The sequence below is a fragment of the Hylobates moloch genome, unplaced genomic scaffold (assembly GCF_009828535.3).
Source record: "Hylobates moloch isolate HMO894 unplaced genomic scaffold, HMol_V3 SCAFFOLD_1, whole genome shotgun sequence".
Classification (NCBI taxonomy): domain Eukaryota; kingdom Metazoa; phylum Chordata; class Mammalia; order Primates; family Hylobatidae; genus Hylobates; species Hylobates moloch.
This window is the reverse complement of record NW_026652276.1, coordinates 93,639,741-93,658,922: the sequence shown is the minus strand read 5'-3', so window position 1 is coordinate 93,658,922 and position 19,182 is coordinate 93,639,741. Positions and strand designations below refer to the sequence as shown.

The following is a 19,182-nucleotide window of genomic DNA, read 5'->3' as shown; positions in this document are numbered from 1 at the left end:
GTGTCTGGCTTCTTTCACTGAGCATAGTGTTGGCAAGGCTCATCTGTGCCATAGCAAGCAGCAATGCTTCTTCGTGCCTTTGTATGGATGAATAATATTCCATTCTATGGATAAGATGTCTTTTTCTTTTTTTGACAGTTTTACTCTGTCACCCAGACTGGAGTGCAGTGGTGCAATCTCAGCTCACTACAACCTCCGCCTCCCGGGTTCAAGTGATTCTCCTGCCTCAGCCTCCCAAGTAACTGGGATTACAGGGACCTGCCACCACACCCAGCTAATTTTTGCGGGGTTTTTTGTTGGTCTGTTTGTTTGTTTGAGACGGAGTTTTTGCTCTTGTCGCCCAGGCTGGAGTGCAGTGGCGCCATCTCGGCTCACTGCAACCTCTGCCTCCCGGGTTCAAGCAATTCTCCTGCTTCAGCCTCCCGAGTAACTGGGATTACAGGGGTCCACCACCATGCCCAGCTAATTTTTGTGATTGTTTGTTTGTTTGTTTGAGACAGAGCTTTGCTCTTGTTGCCCAGGCTGGAGTACAGTGGCGCCATCTCGGCTCGCTGCAATCTCCGCCTCCCAGGTTCAAGCAATTCTCCTGCCTCAGCCTCCGGAGTAACTGGGATTACAGGCACATGCCACCATGACCGGCTAATTTTTGTATTTTTAATAGAGACGGGGTTTCACCGTGTTGGTCAAGCTGGTCTCGAACTCCTGACGTCAAGTGATACGCCCACCTCTACCTCCCAAAGTTCTGGGATTACAGGCGTGAGCCAACGCACCTGGCCTGATGTCTTTATTTTAAATGTCACTGGCATGAAGGGTTCAGGGCTTCAGGGACTGTGAAGGGAGCGGGGCAGAGAGAAAAGGGCCAGCAACTTGCTCAACACCAAATGCAGCGAACAAAGCAGACTCCAAGTATCTCATCCCCTCTCCCTCGTCATCCCACAGAGCAGCTCTGTCTTATTGGTGAAGGCGGCGCTCCAAGCCAGCCCTTCCAGGAGGCTGGTTAGAGGAACAGAGCAGCTTCAACCAGGCTTCCCGAGCTGCAGCTTGGCTCTGCTCCTGAGTACATTATAACAATTAATTACAGCCAATCCTGGGTTATCTGGAGTAATAGGGGACCCGAATAACACAGAACTAATTGAAACGTGGGCTGCAGGGGTGGCGGGAACAGAGAGGGCCCCCTTCCATGAGAGAGCTGTTTATTTTGTAGCTAATTATAAGTAAAGAGACCCTTTCTGAATCCCCGCTCTCTCTCCGTCTTTCTCCCTCTCAGATGCCCCACATTTAATTGGATGCACAAACCTATTTTGCTCCCAACATAGTGGTACTCAATTAATGCATTTCAACGCATGGGCTCCCCTGGCATCTTGTTGGCAGAATTCTCCGAGATGGAAAATCCGACTGGTTTGAATTCCGTTTCTGTGCCCGCCTAACCTCAGATGGAGACACTCATTGTTATAATAATTGTGATAATAAGAGGGCCGGATGTAGGTTTCATGCTTTACTCTTCTAGAAATGCCTCCTGTAAATGGTGATGTTACCGTAAGACACACAGCAGAGGCCAGGCGTGGTGGCTCACGCCTGTAGTCCCAGCACTTTGGGAGGCTGAGGCAGGTGGGTCACTTGAGGTCAGGAGTTCAAGACCAGCTTAGCCAACATGGTGAAACCCTGTCTCTACTAAAAATACAAAAATTAGCCAGGTGTGGTGGTGTGCATCTGTAATCCCAGCTACTCGGGAGGCTGAGGCAGGAGAATCGCTTGAACCCAGGAGGCAGAGGTTGTAGTGAGCCGAGATGGCGCCACTGCACTCCAGCCTGGGTGAACTCCATCTCAACAAAAAAACAAAAACAAAAACAAAAAAAAGACACATAGTAGAAAGTGGAATCAGACAAATCAGGAATCTGGAACCTGCCCCACTGGGTCGTTAGTTCCTGGGGATTGAGAGGTGGTGACGTTACTCTGGAGGTCTCTTGAGAACCCTTTCCTGCATGGCAAATGTGCTTAAATATTGAGACGCTGCTTTTATTTTACTTTATTTTTATTGTATTGTATTGAGACAAGCTCTTGCTCTGTCACCCAGGCTGGAGTGCAGTGGCACAATCATGGCTCACTGCAGCTGTAACCTCCTGGGCTCAAGCGATCCTCCCACCTCAGCCTCCTCAAGTAGCTGGGACTACAGGTGTGCACCACCACGCCCGGCTTGTTTTTATATTTTTGGTAGAGACAGGGTCTCCCTATGTTGCTCAGACTGGTCTCAAACTCCTGGCCTCAAGCTATCTACCCGCCTTGGCCCCCCAAAGTGCTGGGATTATAGGTGTGAGCCACTGTGCCTGGCCTGAGACACTTACTTTCCTGTCTAGTTAAGACTAAAAATCTCTATTGTGTCCTGAAGTTTTCCATCTCTAGCATCTTAATTATTCATTTTCCTTCCCGGAAGCCCAGCCACAGCCTAGAGTAATCCTGGTGAGGTTACAGATAGCCCAAGCGTGACCATCCAGAACACAGGATGGGGGCTTCCCAGCTCTCCTGCACCACGGCAGTCTCCCCTTAGAGGCTGTCAGCGTCCGCCTGCGCGTCTGTCGTGTGGGTTTGGTTACTGAGACATTCTGTTGTCCTGCTCTGAGGTTGACTGAGTGCCCACTGTGTGCAGACACCCACCTCACAGAGACATCGTGCCCTGGTTGTCTGGGAATATGTCCTCTGAAGGTCAACTGGTAAAGAAGTTCCCATACACCCCTCATTCCCTTACACAATGAGAGAGTAACGAGTATAATCCAAAAAATGATGGCTGATACGGGGTTATCAATATCCCACAAACATAACTGAACTCCAGAAACACCCGAGTGGACAGAACGGACTTTCTCGTTTTTGAGACAGGATCTCGCTCTGTCACCCAGGCTGAAATCTAGTGATGCAGTCATGGCTCACTGCAGCCTCCACCTCCTGGGCCCAAGTGATCCTCCCACCTCAGCCTCCTGAGTAGCTGAAACCACAGGTACACACCACCATGCCTGCCTACTTTTTTAATATTTTTGTAGAGACAAGGTCTCACTATGTTGCCCAGGCTGGTCTCAAACTCCCAGTCTCAAGTGATCCTCCTGCCTTAGCCTCCCAAGTAGCTAGAACTACAGGCACATGCCACCACACCCAGCTAATTGTTTTATATTTTTGTAGAGATGGGGTCTCACTATGTTGCCCAAGCTGGTCTCAAAGTCCTGGGCTCAAGCAATCCTCCCGCCTCAGCCTCCCAGAGTGCTGAGATTACAAGCGTGAGCCATGGTGCCCAGCAGAATAGACTGGCTTTGATAGTGAAGAAGGCCCTTCAGATTCTGGAAATTGCCCAGGGTGGGAGCAGATGGCAGATATGTTTCTTATTTCCATAACACTGATGTTTGGGGACACTGGCAAATGAAGAGCTCTCCTGGTGGGACATAGGGCCAGCTGGCCTGTCTGCATTTCACCGGGTAAAGACAGTTTGCGCCCTGCAGGTCAGAAATCAGAGGGCCGTCTATTCTAGGCTTCTAACCCATGAATGATTGAGAGTACAAGATGGATTGGTGCGTACCTCCAAACTGCAGGCACAGCGGAACCATTTAGGTGGGAACAGCAGGCACCGGAAAGCAGTCACAGTGAAAGCTCTCCCCACACATGCGGAGGTAGAGGTCTGATCGGCTGAAGGGAAGAAGCTATAACGAGTGAAAGAAAGCCAGCGTTTAGCCACTGGACATCAATCACTTGATAAATATGAAATGCTGATTTATGGAAGACACTTGCTAAGCCAGGGTATACAAGGAAATATGAAGTGTGTCCCTGCCCAGAGGAACGTGGAAGACACAGAAAGATGCCAACACCACCAACTGAGTGAGTTTCCAATCAGAAGCCCAGACAGAAGGTTTGAGGGTAAATATTTGAAGTTTTTCTCTAAATTCTGCTTGGAATGGAGGTAATTACACAGGAAGGGTAGGTAGTGACTTCTTGTTTCTATCCTGAGTTTGCTGCTAGCTTCTGACAGGGGTGGGCTGAGTAGCTAAGTAGGACTGCCCACTGTATGTGCCACAGTAGCCGTACCACAAGATGTTAGTGCTACTCGTGGCCAGGAACAGTGGCTCATGCCTGGAATCCCAGCACTTTAGGAGGCCGAAGCCAGTGGATCACTTGCGGCCAGGAGTTCAAGACCAGCCTGGCCATCATAGCGAAACCCCATCTCTACTAAAAATACAAATAAATAAATAAGCAGGCACAGTGACACATGCCTGTCATCCCAGCTACTCCGGAGGCTGAGGTAGGAGGATCACTTGAGCTCAGGAGGCGGAGGTTGCAGTGAGCCAAGATAGTGCCACCGCACTCCAGCCTGGGCAACAGAAGCAGACTCCATCTCAAAAAAAAAAAAAAAAAGATGTTAGTGCTACTCATCCAATAAAAGGGGGCTCAGAGAGGGTAAGCAACATGCCCAAGGCCACACAGCAGCAAATGGCACAACTGAAGTTTAAACTCAGGACTCTCTGACTGCAGGACCACATCCTTCCCACTAGAACACAGAGGGGAACTGCCGTTTTTATCTCGTTATGCAAAGATTTTTTTTTTTTTTTTTTTGGTTTGACTTTCTTTTTGTTTGATTAGAATTCCTGCAATCCTTTCCCCTACACCCCCCGCCCTTTTTGGAGGGAACGATGTCACTTCACACCAACAAGTACAACTTACAATATTTCAACCTCCTGAGTGCAGGAGTTATGGCTTCCTTATTTGTGGGTTCCCGGCCCGTGGAACCCTGGCCACCCAACTCTCTAAATCTACAACACAAGGCATCCTCAGAGACTCTTATTTTAACAAAGTCACTCAAGCCTAGCCCTCAAAAACCACCCAACTTCTGTTTCTTCTGCTGCCTGGAAGTCTGCCTACTGAGCCTGATAGGTGAGAAAATGCAGTTTTGACCTCAAGCCTTGAACACCTTGGGTTAAAATAAGGAAGTCCAAGACCTAAATAAAACCCAGATCTGGCAGGGCATGGTGGCTCATGCCTGCAATCCCAGCATCTGGGGAAGCGGAGGCTTGAGACCAGGAGTTCAACACCAACCTAGACAACGTAGTAAGACCCCTATCTTTAAAATACAAAAATTTAAAAAGTAGCTGGGTGTGGTGGTGTACATCTGCAGTCCCAGCTCCTTGGGAGGCTTGAGGTGAGAGGATCACTTGGGCCCAGGAAGTCAAGGCTGCAGTGAGCTCTGATTGCACCCCTGCACTCCAGCCTGGGTGGCAGTGTAAGACCCTGTCACACACACACACACACACACACACAAATTTAAAGTGTCTTTTTTTTTTTTTTTGAAAAGGAGTTTCACTCTTGTTGCGCAAGCTGGAGTGCAATAGTACAATCTTGGCTCACTGCAACCTCCACCTCCCAGGTTCAAGCAATTCTCCTGCCTCAGCCTCCCTAGTAGCTGGGATTACAGGCACCCGCCACCACACCCAGCTAATATTTTGTATTTTTAGTAGAAACAGGGTTTCATCATGTTAGCCAGGCTGGTTGTGAACTCCTGACCTCAGGTAATCCACTCGCCTCGGCCTCCCAGAGTGCTGGGATTACAGGCATGAGCCACCGCGCCTGGCCAAAAAAAAAAGCTGCTTCCTGAACCTTGGGTTGACCAGACCTGAAGGCCTTTCTAGAAAGAAGAGCTGGGACCCCTGTGAAGCTCCAGGGAAAGACACACAGACCCCTCCTTGGGCTCTTCTGCTGTGCTTGAGGCGACTTGCCCTGACTGCACCTCTTGGTGGATCCTGGGACGAGAATGGGAGGATTAGAAAGCTAGAGGCAGAAGCCTCCACCACCACATCCCTGTCACCATGGAAGAAAACCTGAAATCTGCATTTAAAAAAAAATACTGACCTTCTAGCTGATGGAAAAAGTTGACAAAGTTACTTTCAAACACCTGGGAATGTGTTTCGAAGCATGGCCGCATTTATCCACTTGCAGGGTGTTTCATAAAATAGATGGCTCCACAACTAGAAATGCATTTTAAATTGACCACTGCATCGATTCTAAGTGTATTTCCAGTGTGTCTTATAAATGCAGAAGGCAGCGACGGGTGCCTGGTGTGTGTCCCGCTGCCTGCTGACTCCTCAAAAGAAGCTTGTGATGCGGTCGGGGCCAGCTCTGGGCCCTGGAGATAACTTCATTTGAGCTGCAGGTAGTGACCTGAGTGATCACGCAGCATTCCCTTGGTAAATCACTCTGCTGTAGCTCTGATGTGCATTCTCTGAGCTAATGCTTGACTTTAAAATACGGGCCAGACTGGGCTGGGATCCAGGTTTCCTTCTTCTCTCCAATCTCCTTCTCACTGCTCCTCAGCCCCAGTCTTTCTTGCCACTTCTTTCTTCTTCCAGTGAGTCTGGGGGCCCTTTTGACCATCTTTCCTCAGAATTTCTCTTTCACTGCCTCTTTTTCTCAGCTCTGAACCTCCCGTATTTGTCATGTGTGGCATATTCTTACCATTTTTCATTCCCTGAATCTTCTCATAGTCAAAGTTTCTTCTGTTTTTTTGCCTTCTGCATCTAGGAATGCTTTTTGAATCTAATGAGTGAGTCAGTGAGTGAGTGAGCAAATGAATGAATGAATAAATGAATTAATGAATGAGCAGATGAGTGGATGGTGAGTGAATGAATGAGTGGATGAGTGATTGAGTGAATGAATGAGTGTGTGGATTAGTGAGTAAATGATTGAGTGAATAAATGAATGAGTGAGTGAATGTGTGAGTGAGTGAGAGAATGAATGAGTGAATCCACGAGTGAGTGAGTGAATGAGTGAGGGATGAATGAATGAGTGAATGGATAAGTGAATGCATGAGTGAGTGAATCAGTGAATGGATGAGTGAATGAATGAGTGAATGGATGAGTGAATGCATGAGTGAGTCAGTGAATGAGTGAGTGAATGGATAAATGAGTGGATGAGTGAGTGGATGTGTGAGTGAGTGAATGAGTGAATGGCTGAGTGAGTGGACGAATGAATGAGTGAGTGAATGAATGAGTGAGTGAATGGATGAATGAGTGGATGAGTGAGTGGATGTGTGAGTGAGTGAATGGGTGAATGGCTGAGTGAGTGGATGAGTGAGTGAATGAGTTAATGGATGAATGAGTGAATGAGTGAATGCATGAGTGAGTCAGTGGATAAGTGAGTAGATGCATGAGTGAGTGGATGAGTGAGTGAATGGATGAGTGAGTGGATGAGTGAGTGGATGAGTGAGTGAATGGATGAGTGAGTGAATGAGTGAGTGAGTGAGTGAATGAGTGAATCAGTGAGTGAATGGATGAATGAGTGAGTGAATAAGTGAGTGAATGCATGAGTGAGTCAGTGGGTAAGTGAGTAGATGCGTGAGTGAGTGGACGAGTGAGTGAATGGATGAGTGAGTGGATGAGTGAGTGAATGGATGAGTGAGTGAATGAGTCAGTGATGAATGGATGAATGAGTGAGTGAATGGATGTGTGAATGAATGAATGAGTGGATGAGCAAATGAGTTAGTGAGTGAATGAGTGAGTGAATGAGTGAGTGGATGAGTGAGTAAATGAGTGAGTGAATGAGTGAGTGAAGTGCGAGCAAGTGGATGTGTGAGTGGATGAATGAGTGGGTGAATGAGTGAGTGCACGGGAGAGTGAGGGAGTGGATGAGTGAGTAAATGAATGGGTGAGTGGATGAGTGAGTGAGTAAATGAATGAGTGAATGAATGAACAAGTGAGTGGGAGTGAATGCGCGAGTGAGTGAATGTACAAGTGAGTGAGTGAGTGGGGCTCCCCTCCCTGCAGTCTCTCTGGAATATCCTCATTACCACACTTTGTGGACTTTCCTGGGGTTGACATCCAAAGGCATCCGGCCCGGCCTGGGCTAACCCTGTCGCAGGCTCCTTGGGGGTTCTAGTGCCAGCCGAGTGAGATGAGAAGAAGATAATGAGGAAGATTTAAGGTCTGACTGTGGCTCCCATAGACTCTTCCACCTCTGGTTCTTGGCCGCTCTCTGAGTGGGACTCATTTGATGATACTGGTGACCTTTTCTACAAAACTCAAGGGCCAACTCTTTCAATGAGAAGATTCTCGGAGCCGCTGAGCCCACCCCACACATTCACATGCCAGCCCCGAGGGCTCCCAGGGGCAGGATTTTGCTTGGTAATGCCCAAGTCTCTGGCAGTGCCTGTCCCATGTCTGATTTTGCACCTTCCAAACTGTCTCTCAACTTCCCCAAACCAAAGGGTAACACAATTTCCTCCCACCTCTCCTCCTCCCGAATTTAATGTATGCACAAAAACACAGTCTCTGTATCCCACCATGCTGTTGCTTTCGTGTCAAGTCTCCAGGCTAAACGCTAAAGGAGATTTGTTTATTCAGTCACTCTACAAAGGAGGGCCAGGTGCTGTGCTGGAAAGGCACCGATGGGTACACATGAGGCTTCCTCCAAGGAATTCACAACAGGTCTAGGAACCAGCAATGGCAAAAGAGGGTAAGAAGCACAAACTGGGCCCAGCAGGCTGCCTCATGCCTGAAATCCCAGCACTTTGGGAGGCCAAGGCAGGAGGATCCCTTGAAGCCAAGAGTTCAAGACCAGCCTGGGCAACACAGTGAGACCCCCAACTCTTAAAAAACAAAGTTATCCAGGGGTGGCGGTGTGCCCTGTAATACCAGTGCTCTGGGAGGCTGTGATGGGAGGATCACTTGAGCCCAGGAGTTGGAGGCTGCAGTGAGCTGTGATCATGCCACTGCACTCCAGCCTGGATGACAGAGCAAGACCCCATCTGTAAAAAAATAAAAATAAAAATTTAAAAAAGAAGTGGTACAAAATTTTGTTCTGTGCCCACTGCACAGGTGGCATGAAGGGAGGGTCCTCACTCTGCTGGAGCAGTCAGACGAAACTGCAGAGTGGCCGTCCTGGGCCCATCACAGCACTTAAGCTCACGGCGTTCTTCTTGGTGGACTGATACTGAATGTAATTCTGTGACAATGGAATGTTTTTTTATCATAAAACGTCAGAGCACTCAATTCAGCAAATATTTATTAAAAATCCACTCCATACCAGATAGCGTGGCCCAAACAAATCACGACACTGACATGGAGAACTCAAAGAGGGACAATGGGCTCCCCAAGTTGCTTCCAACCCAGACAATAAAATGACAGCCAGGACACTGAAGAACACAGCAATGAAACAAATTCCATCCAGTGCACAGGTGAAGCGAAGAGCCCATCTTTGAAAGCACAGCGAGGTCTTGAATTGGAATCAGCTGGTGGTCGCAACTGCTTATCAGTCTCCTGTGGGGAAGGCGGATTTGCTGACCAGACTTCAGAGGCAACAGCAGGAGAGAAGAGTATTTCATTATCAAGGCCAGGGTTTCCCCCTAGCCAGTCCTGTAGCAAGTCTGACTTGACAGGAGTCCAAGAGGGTGACCTCACTCTGGGATTTGGGTCTGGCTGAGTGGTCCTGTCATGGCTCCTGGTCGCCATCAGAGCTGTCAATCAGCCCTGTGCACAGACCTGAAATCCAGATGGGGCCAATGCTCATAAAAAGTGGATGTGATTAATTGATGTGCTTTTCAGAACAATTTAAATCTGTCACTCCTAATTGGGCTTCTATCAAAAGCTTTTCTGCAGTGACATTAGAAAAAAGGAGACCCAGGAAGCAGTGTCCTTTGGGATTACTAGGGGTGCGTGCCCTTCCACACTTCATCATCTTGATACAAATCTGAAGCCACTGCAGAATAAGTGTGGATATATTCCGGGGGGCTGGGGGATGATATGTGGTGGTGCCCTTGGTCTCTGGGTTCAATGCACACCAGCCCCTCCTAACTTCCTACTGATGCTCTCGCCTTTCCTAAAAAGGAATCAAGATGAGACATTTTTATCTTCAGGAGCCATTGGCCCTTTGCCTGAGTCAGGTAAAAATGATGTTGCCCCTTGGGGAGCTTCAGGTATGAATATTAGAGGCAGCCTGGTGCCTGAGGGGATGCTTGGGGTGGCGGGCAGTGCTCTGGACCAAGGGCCTAGGCCTTGCCAGGGATGGTGGCCGGGAAGCTCGGCCGTAATGTGACATGGGGACGAGGTTGGGTGCATATGGAAGAGTGAGAGCTGATGTGAGGGGAGATGCAGCCCAGGGGATAAGGCAGAGGCTAGAGAAGTGACGGCATTGACTGCACAGTGAGAAGCATGCTGGGGATACAAAACAGGGCCACAGCAGGCAGGTGAGATAAATCGTCCTGCCTACACGCTGAAAGCTGGGAATGGCTAAACCAATGGCTGAGGGCGTCATCCGTGAGTGACAATTTCCTGGGCAATCCTTATCTCCTCATGGTACTGCTCACCCCTCAGAGCCACACCATTTGTTTCTGTCCGCTGCAGCACTTCACACATGGATAGTATTAAATACTTAGTTCTTATTGACCACTTGCCAACTCTGGTTTTGTCTCTAGGAAAAAGGAATGGGAAGGAATAGATCGATAAGAGGGTTGCTCTGATTTCAGGGATCAGGGGTCTGTGGCCAGGACCAATATGGCTTAGAAAGTGTGCATTGTATGTGGCACTTGTATCTGTTAGGACTGTTTGCAGCTACAAATAATAGAAACAGAATCAGATTTTCTGCCTACTAGGGGTTTTACTCTTCTCATGGACCAAGAATTCAAAGGTTAGCTGTCCAGGGTTGTTATCAATGACCTGAGGTTCTTGTAGCATCCTAGTCAGTCATCCTTAGAGCCTGGCCTTGTCTTCACAGTCAAAAAATGGCTGCTATGCCTCCAGGCATCATACCCACATTCCAGGTAGGAAGAGAAGGACAAGTAAAGGGCTCTTCTCATCTGAAATCTGCCTCCTTTTAAAAAGCCTTCTATATGTCTCATCCAGAAACTTCCACCTACATCTCACTGGCCAGAGTGGTGTCAAATAGCCACCTAGCTGCAAGGGATGCTGGAAATACAGGTTTTTGGTTGGGCACAGTAATGTTCCCAAACAAAACTGGTGATCTCTTAATAAGTAAGAGAGAATGGCTATTGGGCCAGCAGCTGGCAGTGTCTGCCACACCACTGCAAATTTAAAATGATAATTGCTACTTTCAAAATATGTATCAGTGAAGTGCTGCTGATTGCTCAACACATGTTAATTGATGGGAAATATCATCTCAGGATTTTGATTGAATGAGCTGAGACAGACAGAGGTTAAAAAGTTAACTGGGATACCAGGGAATAGTCTTGCAGGGGGAATTTTCTAGCTGCTTCTGCAAGTGCCCTCTTTGTAGGAATGAAGGGGATGGGGCAGGTGGTACATGAAGGGATGATTCTGGCTCTTTTCCATCAAGCTTTCATTTCAGGGCTGTAAACACTAAGTATAGCTGGAGTCCGGGCATGTGTCCATGTCTCCTCAGTCCTTTCTCATGGGCGGTAGATTGTTCTTTTAAATAATCTCTTTCCCTTTTTTTGCTAGAAGCCCTTTCAATTAAGTAGAGGTTTCATTGGAATAATTAAACCCTGCAAATCAAGCCATTCACTCCAATCATGCAGGCAAATCAATTAACCAGAGATGCATTCATCTAACTAACTGTTTATCTCCTCCTGGTTCCAGAGCTTTTGCACTGGGGCAGCTCTTGGAAAAAAGAGGTGTCTGCCCCCCAAAGACGGCTGATTTCCAGGGGGCTCTCTTGGTTTGAAGCAATGGGAACCTTAATGTTTATTTTATTCAAGATTTGATATTTATTTGTATTTATCCACTCAACAAATATATATATTGAACACCTACTAAGAGTATAGCTCCATGCTAATTTCTCCTGGGGATACAGAGATGAGACAGACATGTGGCAAGTTGCTGGAACTCTCTGTGAATGTCTCAGTTTCCTCTTCTATAAAATGAGGAGCATAGGAGTATCTACCTCATACAGTTGTTTTGTGTATTAAATGAGATAATCGACATAGAGCATTTAGCATGATATCTGGCAAATAGCAACTCATATGCCTTTTCAGAGGCAGCTATTCGAGTACACATTCCAACAAAATGAGGGCTTAAATTAATAAAGAGGCTGGGCACAGTGGCTCACATCTATAATTCCAGAGCATAGTGAGGCCCTGTCTCTACACACAGACACACACACACACAGTAATAAAGAGGAAGATTTGGAGCTCAGGAAGAAAGGAATATAATTGGTTCAATTAGATGCTATGCTTAATAAACATTAGCTGGGATGATTGCTAGTTTAATTAAGCTCAGATGATGTGGAGTTCAGGGAGGCTAAGTAGGAATCTCTGCTCTTCCACTTATTGGCTGTGAGATCTCACTCTGTTATTGAACTCTCTGATCCTACCTTCTCATCCATAAAATGGGAGTAAGAAAACCACCTAATTGAGCTTCTGTGAAGATTAATCAAGGTGATATCCATGAAGAGCCAGGTACACAGTCAGCAGTTTCAGTTTAGGAAGGGGTGAGCTGACTCACAAGCATTGCAAAAGATGAAACGTGGTGTGTGTGCAAAGACTGAAGATAACTATTTTGTTCTTCATACTTAAATGCATTATCCATATTTCCAATGACTGACGTGTTTTTTTTAGTTAGTTTTATTTTTTATCAAAGTAATACATGAGTCATGCAAAGGAGCAAAATACACCAGGCATGGTGGCTATGTCTGTAATTCCAGCACTTTGGGAGGCCAAGGCAGGTGGATCGCTTGAGTCCAGGAATTCAAGACCAGCCTGGGCAATATGACAAAACCCCATCTCTATTATATTTTTTAATTAAAAAATTGAAAGTAAGAAAGTAAAATAGGCATGTAAGAAAAACATTGCTCCCCAACCCAGCCATCATCATCCCCTAGTCCTGATCCCCAGAGGCAATCACTTCAAACTCTTCTTCAGGCCAAGCACAGTGGCTCACACCTATAATCCCAGCACTTTGGGAGGCCCAGGCAGGTGAATCACTTAAGGTCAGGAGTTTGAGACCAGCCTGGCCAACATGGTGAAACCCCGTCTCCACTAAATATACAAAAAATTAGCCAGACTTAGAGCATACCTGTAATCCCAGCTATTTGGGAGGCTGAGGCAGGAGAATCGCTTGAACCTGGAAGGTGGAGGTTGCAGTGAGCCAAAATCATACCACTGCACTCCATCCTGGGTGACAGAGTGAGACTCCACCTAAAAACAAAAAACAAAACAAAAAAACCTCTTTTTCACCTTGTTTTCTTCTGTTATTTCTTCTGTTCTTTTTCACTAGGTCTAAATAATGTTTGCCTTGCTATTTGTTGATATGTTAAAGCCATTATCGATTGACATATTGTTAGATAGATGAGAATTTAGCTCTCTTTTACTAATAACCCATTCAAAGCACTTCCCCTTCCTCCATTCTCTCATTATATTAGGCCACAATCTGTTGTGTTGATTCATCTGTGGTGGTTATATTCTTATAACTAGGTAAATATTGTTCATGTTAAGGCAAGTTGTGGTGCTGTGATTTTCTTTTTTGTCTGCACTTTTGTTTTTTCCTGGAGTTAATATTGCCTCTTTTTTTTCCTTTGCTTTTGCCCAGGGTTTCTTTTAAATATACTTATTCTTCATTTTTTCCCCATCTGACTCTCAGATCTGTCATTTGCCTAACAATATGATTTCCTGAATTATCAAATATATCAGAAAATCATTACGTTTTTCCCCTGGCAACCTCTCCCTTGTGGACCCTCCATGATCCTGTTGCAATCTTGGCCAATTGCTCCTGGCCGCTTTGCTTTCATCTGGGGACTTTCCTTGCTGCTTCCCCAAGTAGATTCCTTGCTTTGTGAGCTCGATACCTTCCTCTTTATTGCTTACTTCCTCATTTTGCTGCATCATATCCTCTAGTAGCTTCCAATGAAAAGGTGCATAGGAGACAAATATTTGGAGTTCCTGCTTTTCTGAAAATAATTTTATTCTATTTTCACACATAATACTTTGGGTGGATATAGGATCCTAGGTAAAAAAGAATGTTCCATCAAAAATGTGAAGGCATTGCCTCATTTTCTCCGAGCTTCCAGTATTTCTATTGAGGAGTTTGATGGTATATTTGCTTCCATTCTTCTTCATGTGACCTGAGGTTTTCTCTCTGGAAGCTTCTAAGGTCTTTTCTTATTCCCTGGTGGCCAGAATTTTTGCAACAATGTGCACTGAGAAGGTTCTTTTCAACTGATTGTACTAATATTCAAAGAGCCTATTAAGTCTGAAGTCTCATGTTTTTACATTCAGAGAATTCTCTAATGTTATTTCTCTGATAATTTCATCCCTTGGTTTATAGTCTATCCCCAGAAGATATATAACGAGAAGACACAGTCTTTGTCATCTCTTTTCAGGATTTCTATTTATTGGATATTAGACCTTCTAAATTGATCTCATTCCCTCCCCTCTTATCTTCCTTCTCTTTAACTTTTTATTTAACTTTTCAGGAAATTTCCTCAACTTTATCTTCCAAGCCTTCTACTGATTTTAAATTTCTGCTGCCTTATTTTTAATTGCCAAGAACTTCTTGTTCTTTGATTGTTCCTCTTCTTAGCACCCTACCATTGCTTTATGGATGCAATGCTTCATCTCATCTCTAAATGATTCTTAATTATCAGGTTATGTTTTGGGGGTTTCTTTTGAGACAGGGTATCACTGTGTTGCTCAGGCTGGAATGCAGTGGTGCAAACATGGCTCACTGCAGCCTCAATCTCCTGGGGTCGAGCAATCCTCCTGCCTCAGCCTCCTGCATAGCCAAGACTACAGGTACATATCACCATGCCCAGCTAATTTATTGATTTTTTGTGGAGACAGTGTCTCACTATATTGTCCAAACTGGCCTCGAATCCCTGGGCTCAAGCAGTCCTCCCACCTCAGCCTCCCAAAGTACTGGGATGACAGGTGTGAGCCACTGCACCAGCCAGGTTATGTTTTTTAAAATTTTCTATTATTCTGTGCATTGTCTGCTCCTAGCAGATTCCTTGTGTCCATGTGACCCTTTTGATTTCTGCCTTTCATGTGGAGACTTTCCTCAACCATCAAGTGATCCTTGCCTCTCTATTTATTCTTAAGTGAGAGGCAACAAAAACCCGCATTTTCCAGCCAGGCGCGGTGGCTCACACCTGTAATCCCAGCATTTTGGGAGGCCAAGGCTGTTGGATCACCTGAGGTCAGGTGTTCGAGACCAGCCTGGCCAACATAGTGAAACCCCATCTCTACTAAAAATACAAAAATTAGCCAGGCATGGTGGTGCATGCCTGTAATCCCAGCTACTCAGGAGGCTGAGGCAGGAGAATCACTTGAACCCAGGAGGCAGAGGTTGCAGTGAGCCAAGATCACACGCCACTGTACTCCAGTCTGGGCAATGAGAGCAACACTCCATCTCAAAAAAAAAAAGAAAAACTAACATTTTGTTTGTCAACTAGCAGGCTTCATTGTGGGGTGAATGGGCATTGATTGTACTTGGAAAACACCACCATGAGGAATCTACAGTGCATTAAGCAATTGATTCCTCTTTTGAGAAGCAATAGTTGTTTGTTTGTTTGTTTGTTTTGAGACGGACTCTTGCTCTGTTGCCCAGGCTGGAGTGCAGTGGCACAATCTCAACTCACTGAAAGCTCCGCCTCCCAGGTTCCCACCATTCTCCTGCCTCAGCCACTCAAGTAGCTGGGACTACGGGTGCCCACCACCATGCCTGGCTAATTTTTTGTATTTTTAGTAGAGACAGGGTTTCACCATATTAGCCAGGACTGTCTCTATCTCCTGACCTTGTGATCCTCCCGCCTCAGCCTCCCAAAGTGCTGGGATTACAGGCGCCTGCCACCATGCCTGGCTAATTTTTTTGCATTTTTAGTAGAGGCAGGGTTTCACCATGTTAGCCAGGATAGGATGGTCTCGATCTCCTGATGTCATGATCCACCTGCCTGGGTCTCCCAAAGTGCTGGGATTATAGGCGTGAGCCACCACACCCAGCCAGTTTCTTTTTAACCTTGAGCCAATATCTGCCATCTTAGAGCAGGGTTTTCACTCTGTCTTAAGCTTATATGTAAAAGTGACATTTCAGGGAGCTTTTGCACATATACTTTCTGGTTACAGCCCTTTAAAAAGGTAAACTTAAAAAAAAAGCAATTCTAGTGCTGTATAGTAGCAATCAAGGGGAAGTCAGAGAACCTTGGGTCCAAATCCTACCTTTATGCTAGTTTTATGAACTTGAACCTCTCTGAGCGTTTGTTTTGTTTTGTTTTGTTTTTTTGAGACAGAGATCTCCCTCTGCTACCCAGGTTGGAGTACACTGGTATGATCTTGGCTCACTGTAGCCTCGACCTCCCAGGCTGCAGTGATCCTCCTGCCTCAGCCTCCCAAGTAGCTGGGACCACAGGCACGTGCCACCACGCCCAGCTAGTTTTTTGTAAAGACGGGGTTTTGCCATGTTGCCCAGGCTGGTCTTGAACTCCTGAGCTCAAGTGATCTGCCCGCCTCGGCCTCCCAAAGTGCTGGCATTACAGGTGTGACCCACCGTGCCCAGCCCTCTCTAAGCTTTTGTTTTCTTGGTGGTAAGGTAGTGGTGGTGGTGATGATGATGATGATACCACCTACCTCAAAGAGTTCCGGAGGTTCGTCAGTGACACCTAACGAAGTGTCTGGCACACACCAGATAGTCTGTAAGCACGAGGGATGGTGTTGGGTCACTTGCATGTTACACCTGTGAGCCAGTCTAGTCTTGCAAGTGGTCAAGAGATTGACTTTTAATCCTAGAAATCTTCCCTGACCTGAGGACCAAGTTCCCAAATGCTGTCATCAAAAATTCTAAGGGCAGAAACAGCCCAGTCTCAGTACTGGTTTTCTTGCACCTCAGTTTTCCCAACCTACATTGACATAGTGGGTAGGGGGTAGGGGTAGAACAGCAAGGGTAGTTGTTCAAGCCTGTTTCTCCTTTTTTTTTTTTTTGAGACGGAGTTTCGCTCTTGCAGCCCAGGCTGGAGTGCGATGGTGTGATCTCGGCTCACTGCAACCTCCGCCCCCGGCTCAAGCAATTCTCTTGCCTTAACCTCCCAAGTAGCTGGGACAACAGGCATGCGCCACGCCCAGCTAATTTCTGTATTTTTAGTAGAGACAGAGCTTCACCATGTTGGTCAGGCTGGTCTCAAACTCCCGACCTCAGCTGATCTGCCCACCTCAGCCTCCCAAAGTGCTGAGATTACAGGTGTGAGCCACCGCACCCAGCCCTGTTTCTCCTTTCTTGTAATTAAAACCTTTCTTTTTTTTCTCTTTGAGACAGGGTCTTGCTCTGTCACCCCAGCTGGAGTGCAGTGGTGCAATCATGGCTCACTGCAGCCTCAACCTCCTGGGCTCAAGCGATCCTTCCACCTCAGCCTCTTGAGTAGCTGAGACTATAGGTGTATGCCACCAGGCCAGATAATTTTTTTTTTTTTTGGTACAGATGGGGTCTTGCTATGTTCCCCCAAGCTGGTCTTGAACTCCTGACCTCAAGCAATCCTCCCACTTCAGCTTTTCAAAGTGCTGAGATTACAGGCATGAGCCACCATGCCTGGCCACAATTAAAGCCTTCCTTACAATTTTTTTAAAGCCTTTTATTTTTCTAATGATAAACACATTCTCTTTTTTAAAAAATGCAGATGGTGTCATTTCCCTTTGTGTTTGCTGACTGGCCTGTGGACTGCTCTGCTGCCTTTGCAGAGGCCCTTGGTTCTGTGATTCCCTTCCCCACCCACCCCCGGCCCCCGGCCCTGTCCCAGCCACAGAGCAGGGAGGCCGTGAGGAGACCAGGGAGATGGTGTCCTCCAGAGATGCCTGTCGCCACCACCTCCCCGGGGCTGAAGGCCTCTGACAGTTCACTCCAAGCCCAGCCGATGCCCGACAGGAACAGCTTCTGTCAGCCCCGGGAAATCTCATGTCACCTGTGATTAGCCTTCAAAGCCAAAACCAAGCAAGTCCCTGATTAAACATCAGCGGCCCAGGGTCCCTGTCACTCCTGAATGGAGCTGTCCTAGAGCAGCTGCCTAAAGCCTGCCCCCCACAGGGTTCCAAGCAGCTTTGGGGACGGGTGTAAGGCTCTTTCCACCGTACCAGGGTTTGAACCCCACATTTCCCTCTTACCATGATTGTCCCACTGCACTCCAGCCTGGGCAACAGAGTGAGATCCTGACCTCCTTTCTACAGAAGGAGAACTGACCCTTCCCCAAAAGACCCAAACCCCAAGCTGGGCTCCTGGATGGCTGAGTGGGGCATTAGCGGTGGCCTCGTCAGTCACCGTAAGGAACACCGGCCTTGGGAAATTACAGCATGTGTGGGCTACCGCGTGTTCCTGACCAAACCCATGGCAGGCTGGAGGCTAAAGACATAATTCACAGTGACAGGAACTCTTCGGGGTTTGGGAATGGGGTTTGCTGCTTTTGACCTAATGAATTAGCAGTTGATTAGAGCGGTTCCAGCCTGCAGAGGTTTCCATCAAAGCCTTTTCCATCAAAGATCTTCCACACTGGCCACGAGCAGGCCCAAGGCTGCCATCTTCCCTCCTCCCCATCCCCAGGGGTGTCACGACCCGGGTCAGTGGCCTCCCAGGCTGCCCACTCCCCGGGGTGGGACAGAAGCCCTTCTCCCCCTGCAGCCCCTGGTGTGGTCCACTCTGCCAATGTCATCCAGGGTGACACGCCCCTCAGGACTTTCTGGCCTTTTCTTCCAAAGCAGAATATCCCTTCGATCCCAGAACGGTTCCCTTTCTCTCCATCCTCCGCCTCCTGCTTCAAGGCTGATTATCGCTTCCTTTTCAGATCCCGAGCATTGCAAGTCCAGATGCAACGGGAGCCTGGCTCGAGGGAAGACGAGATCCGGCCAGGAAGTGTAGAAGTCACACCCCAATGGCAGGATAGCAGCCCCTGTGTGTGAGCACCCCTCCATGCCAGGTACTCGGCATCTGTTACCCGCTCTATACCTCTCTATATATTATGGAGAGACAGGGTCTTGTTCTATCACTGGGGCTGGAATGCAGTGACGTGATCATAACACACTGCAGCCCTGCACCTCCTTGGCTCAAGTGATCCTCCCATTTTAGCCTCCCAAGTAGGTGGGACCACATGCACACACAACCAAATCTGGTGAATTTTTAAATCTTTTTGTAGAGACAGGGCCTTGCTCTGTTCCCCAGACTGGTCTCAAACTCCTGGCCTCAAGCGATCTCCCTGCCTCTGCCTCCCAAAGCACTGAGA

General features: G+C 47.2%; 1 protein-coding gene across 2 annotated transcripts in view; it reads left to right on the top strand.

The window, feature by feature from the left end:
- CARD11 (caspase recruitment domain family member 11) overlaps positions 1 to 19,182 on the top strand; it is a 137,933-nt gene that overhangs the window by 67,540 nt on the left and 51,211 nt on the right. For both annotated transcript variants that reach the window (XM_032755777.2, XM_032755778.2), the window contains exon 2: positions 18,748 to 18,879. In XM_032755777.2, coding sequence (XP_032611668.1) covers positions 18,873 to 18,879 — 7 coding nt within the window. In that variant the 5' untranslated portion in view covers positions 18,748 to 18,872. The remainder of the gene's footprint in view (positions 1 to 18,747; positions 18,880 to 19,182) is intronic.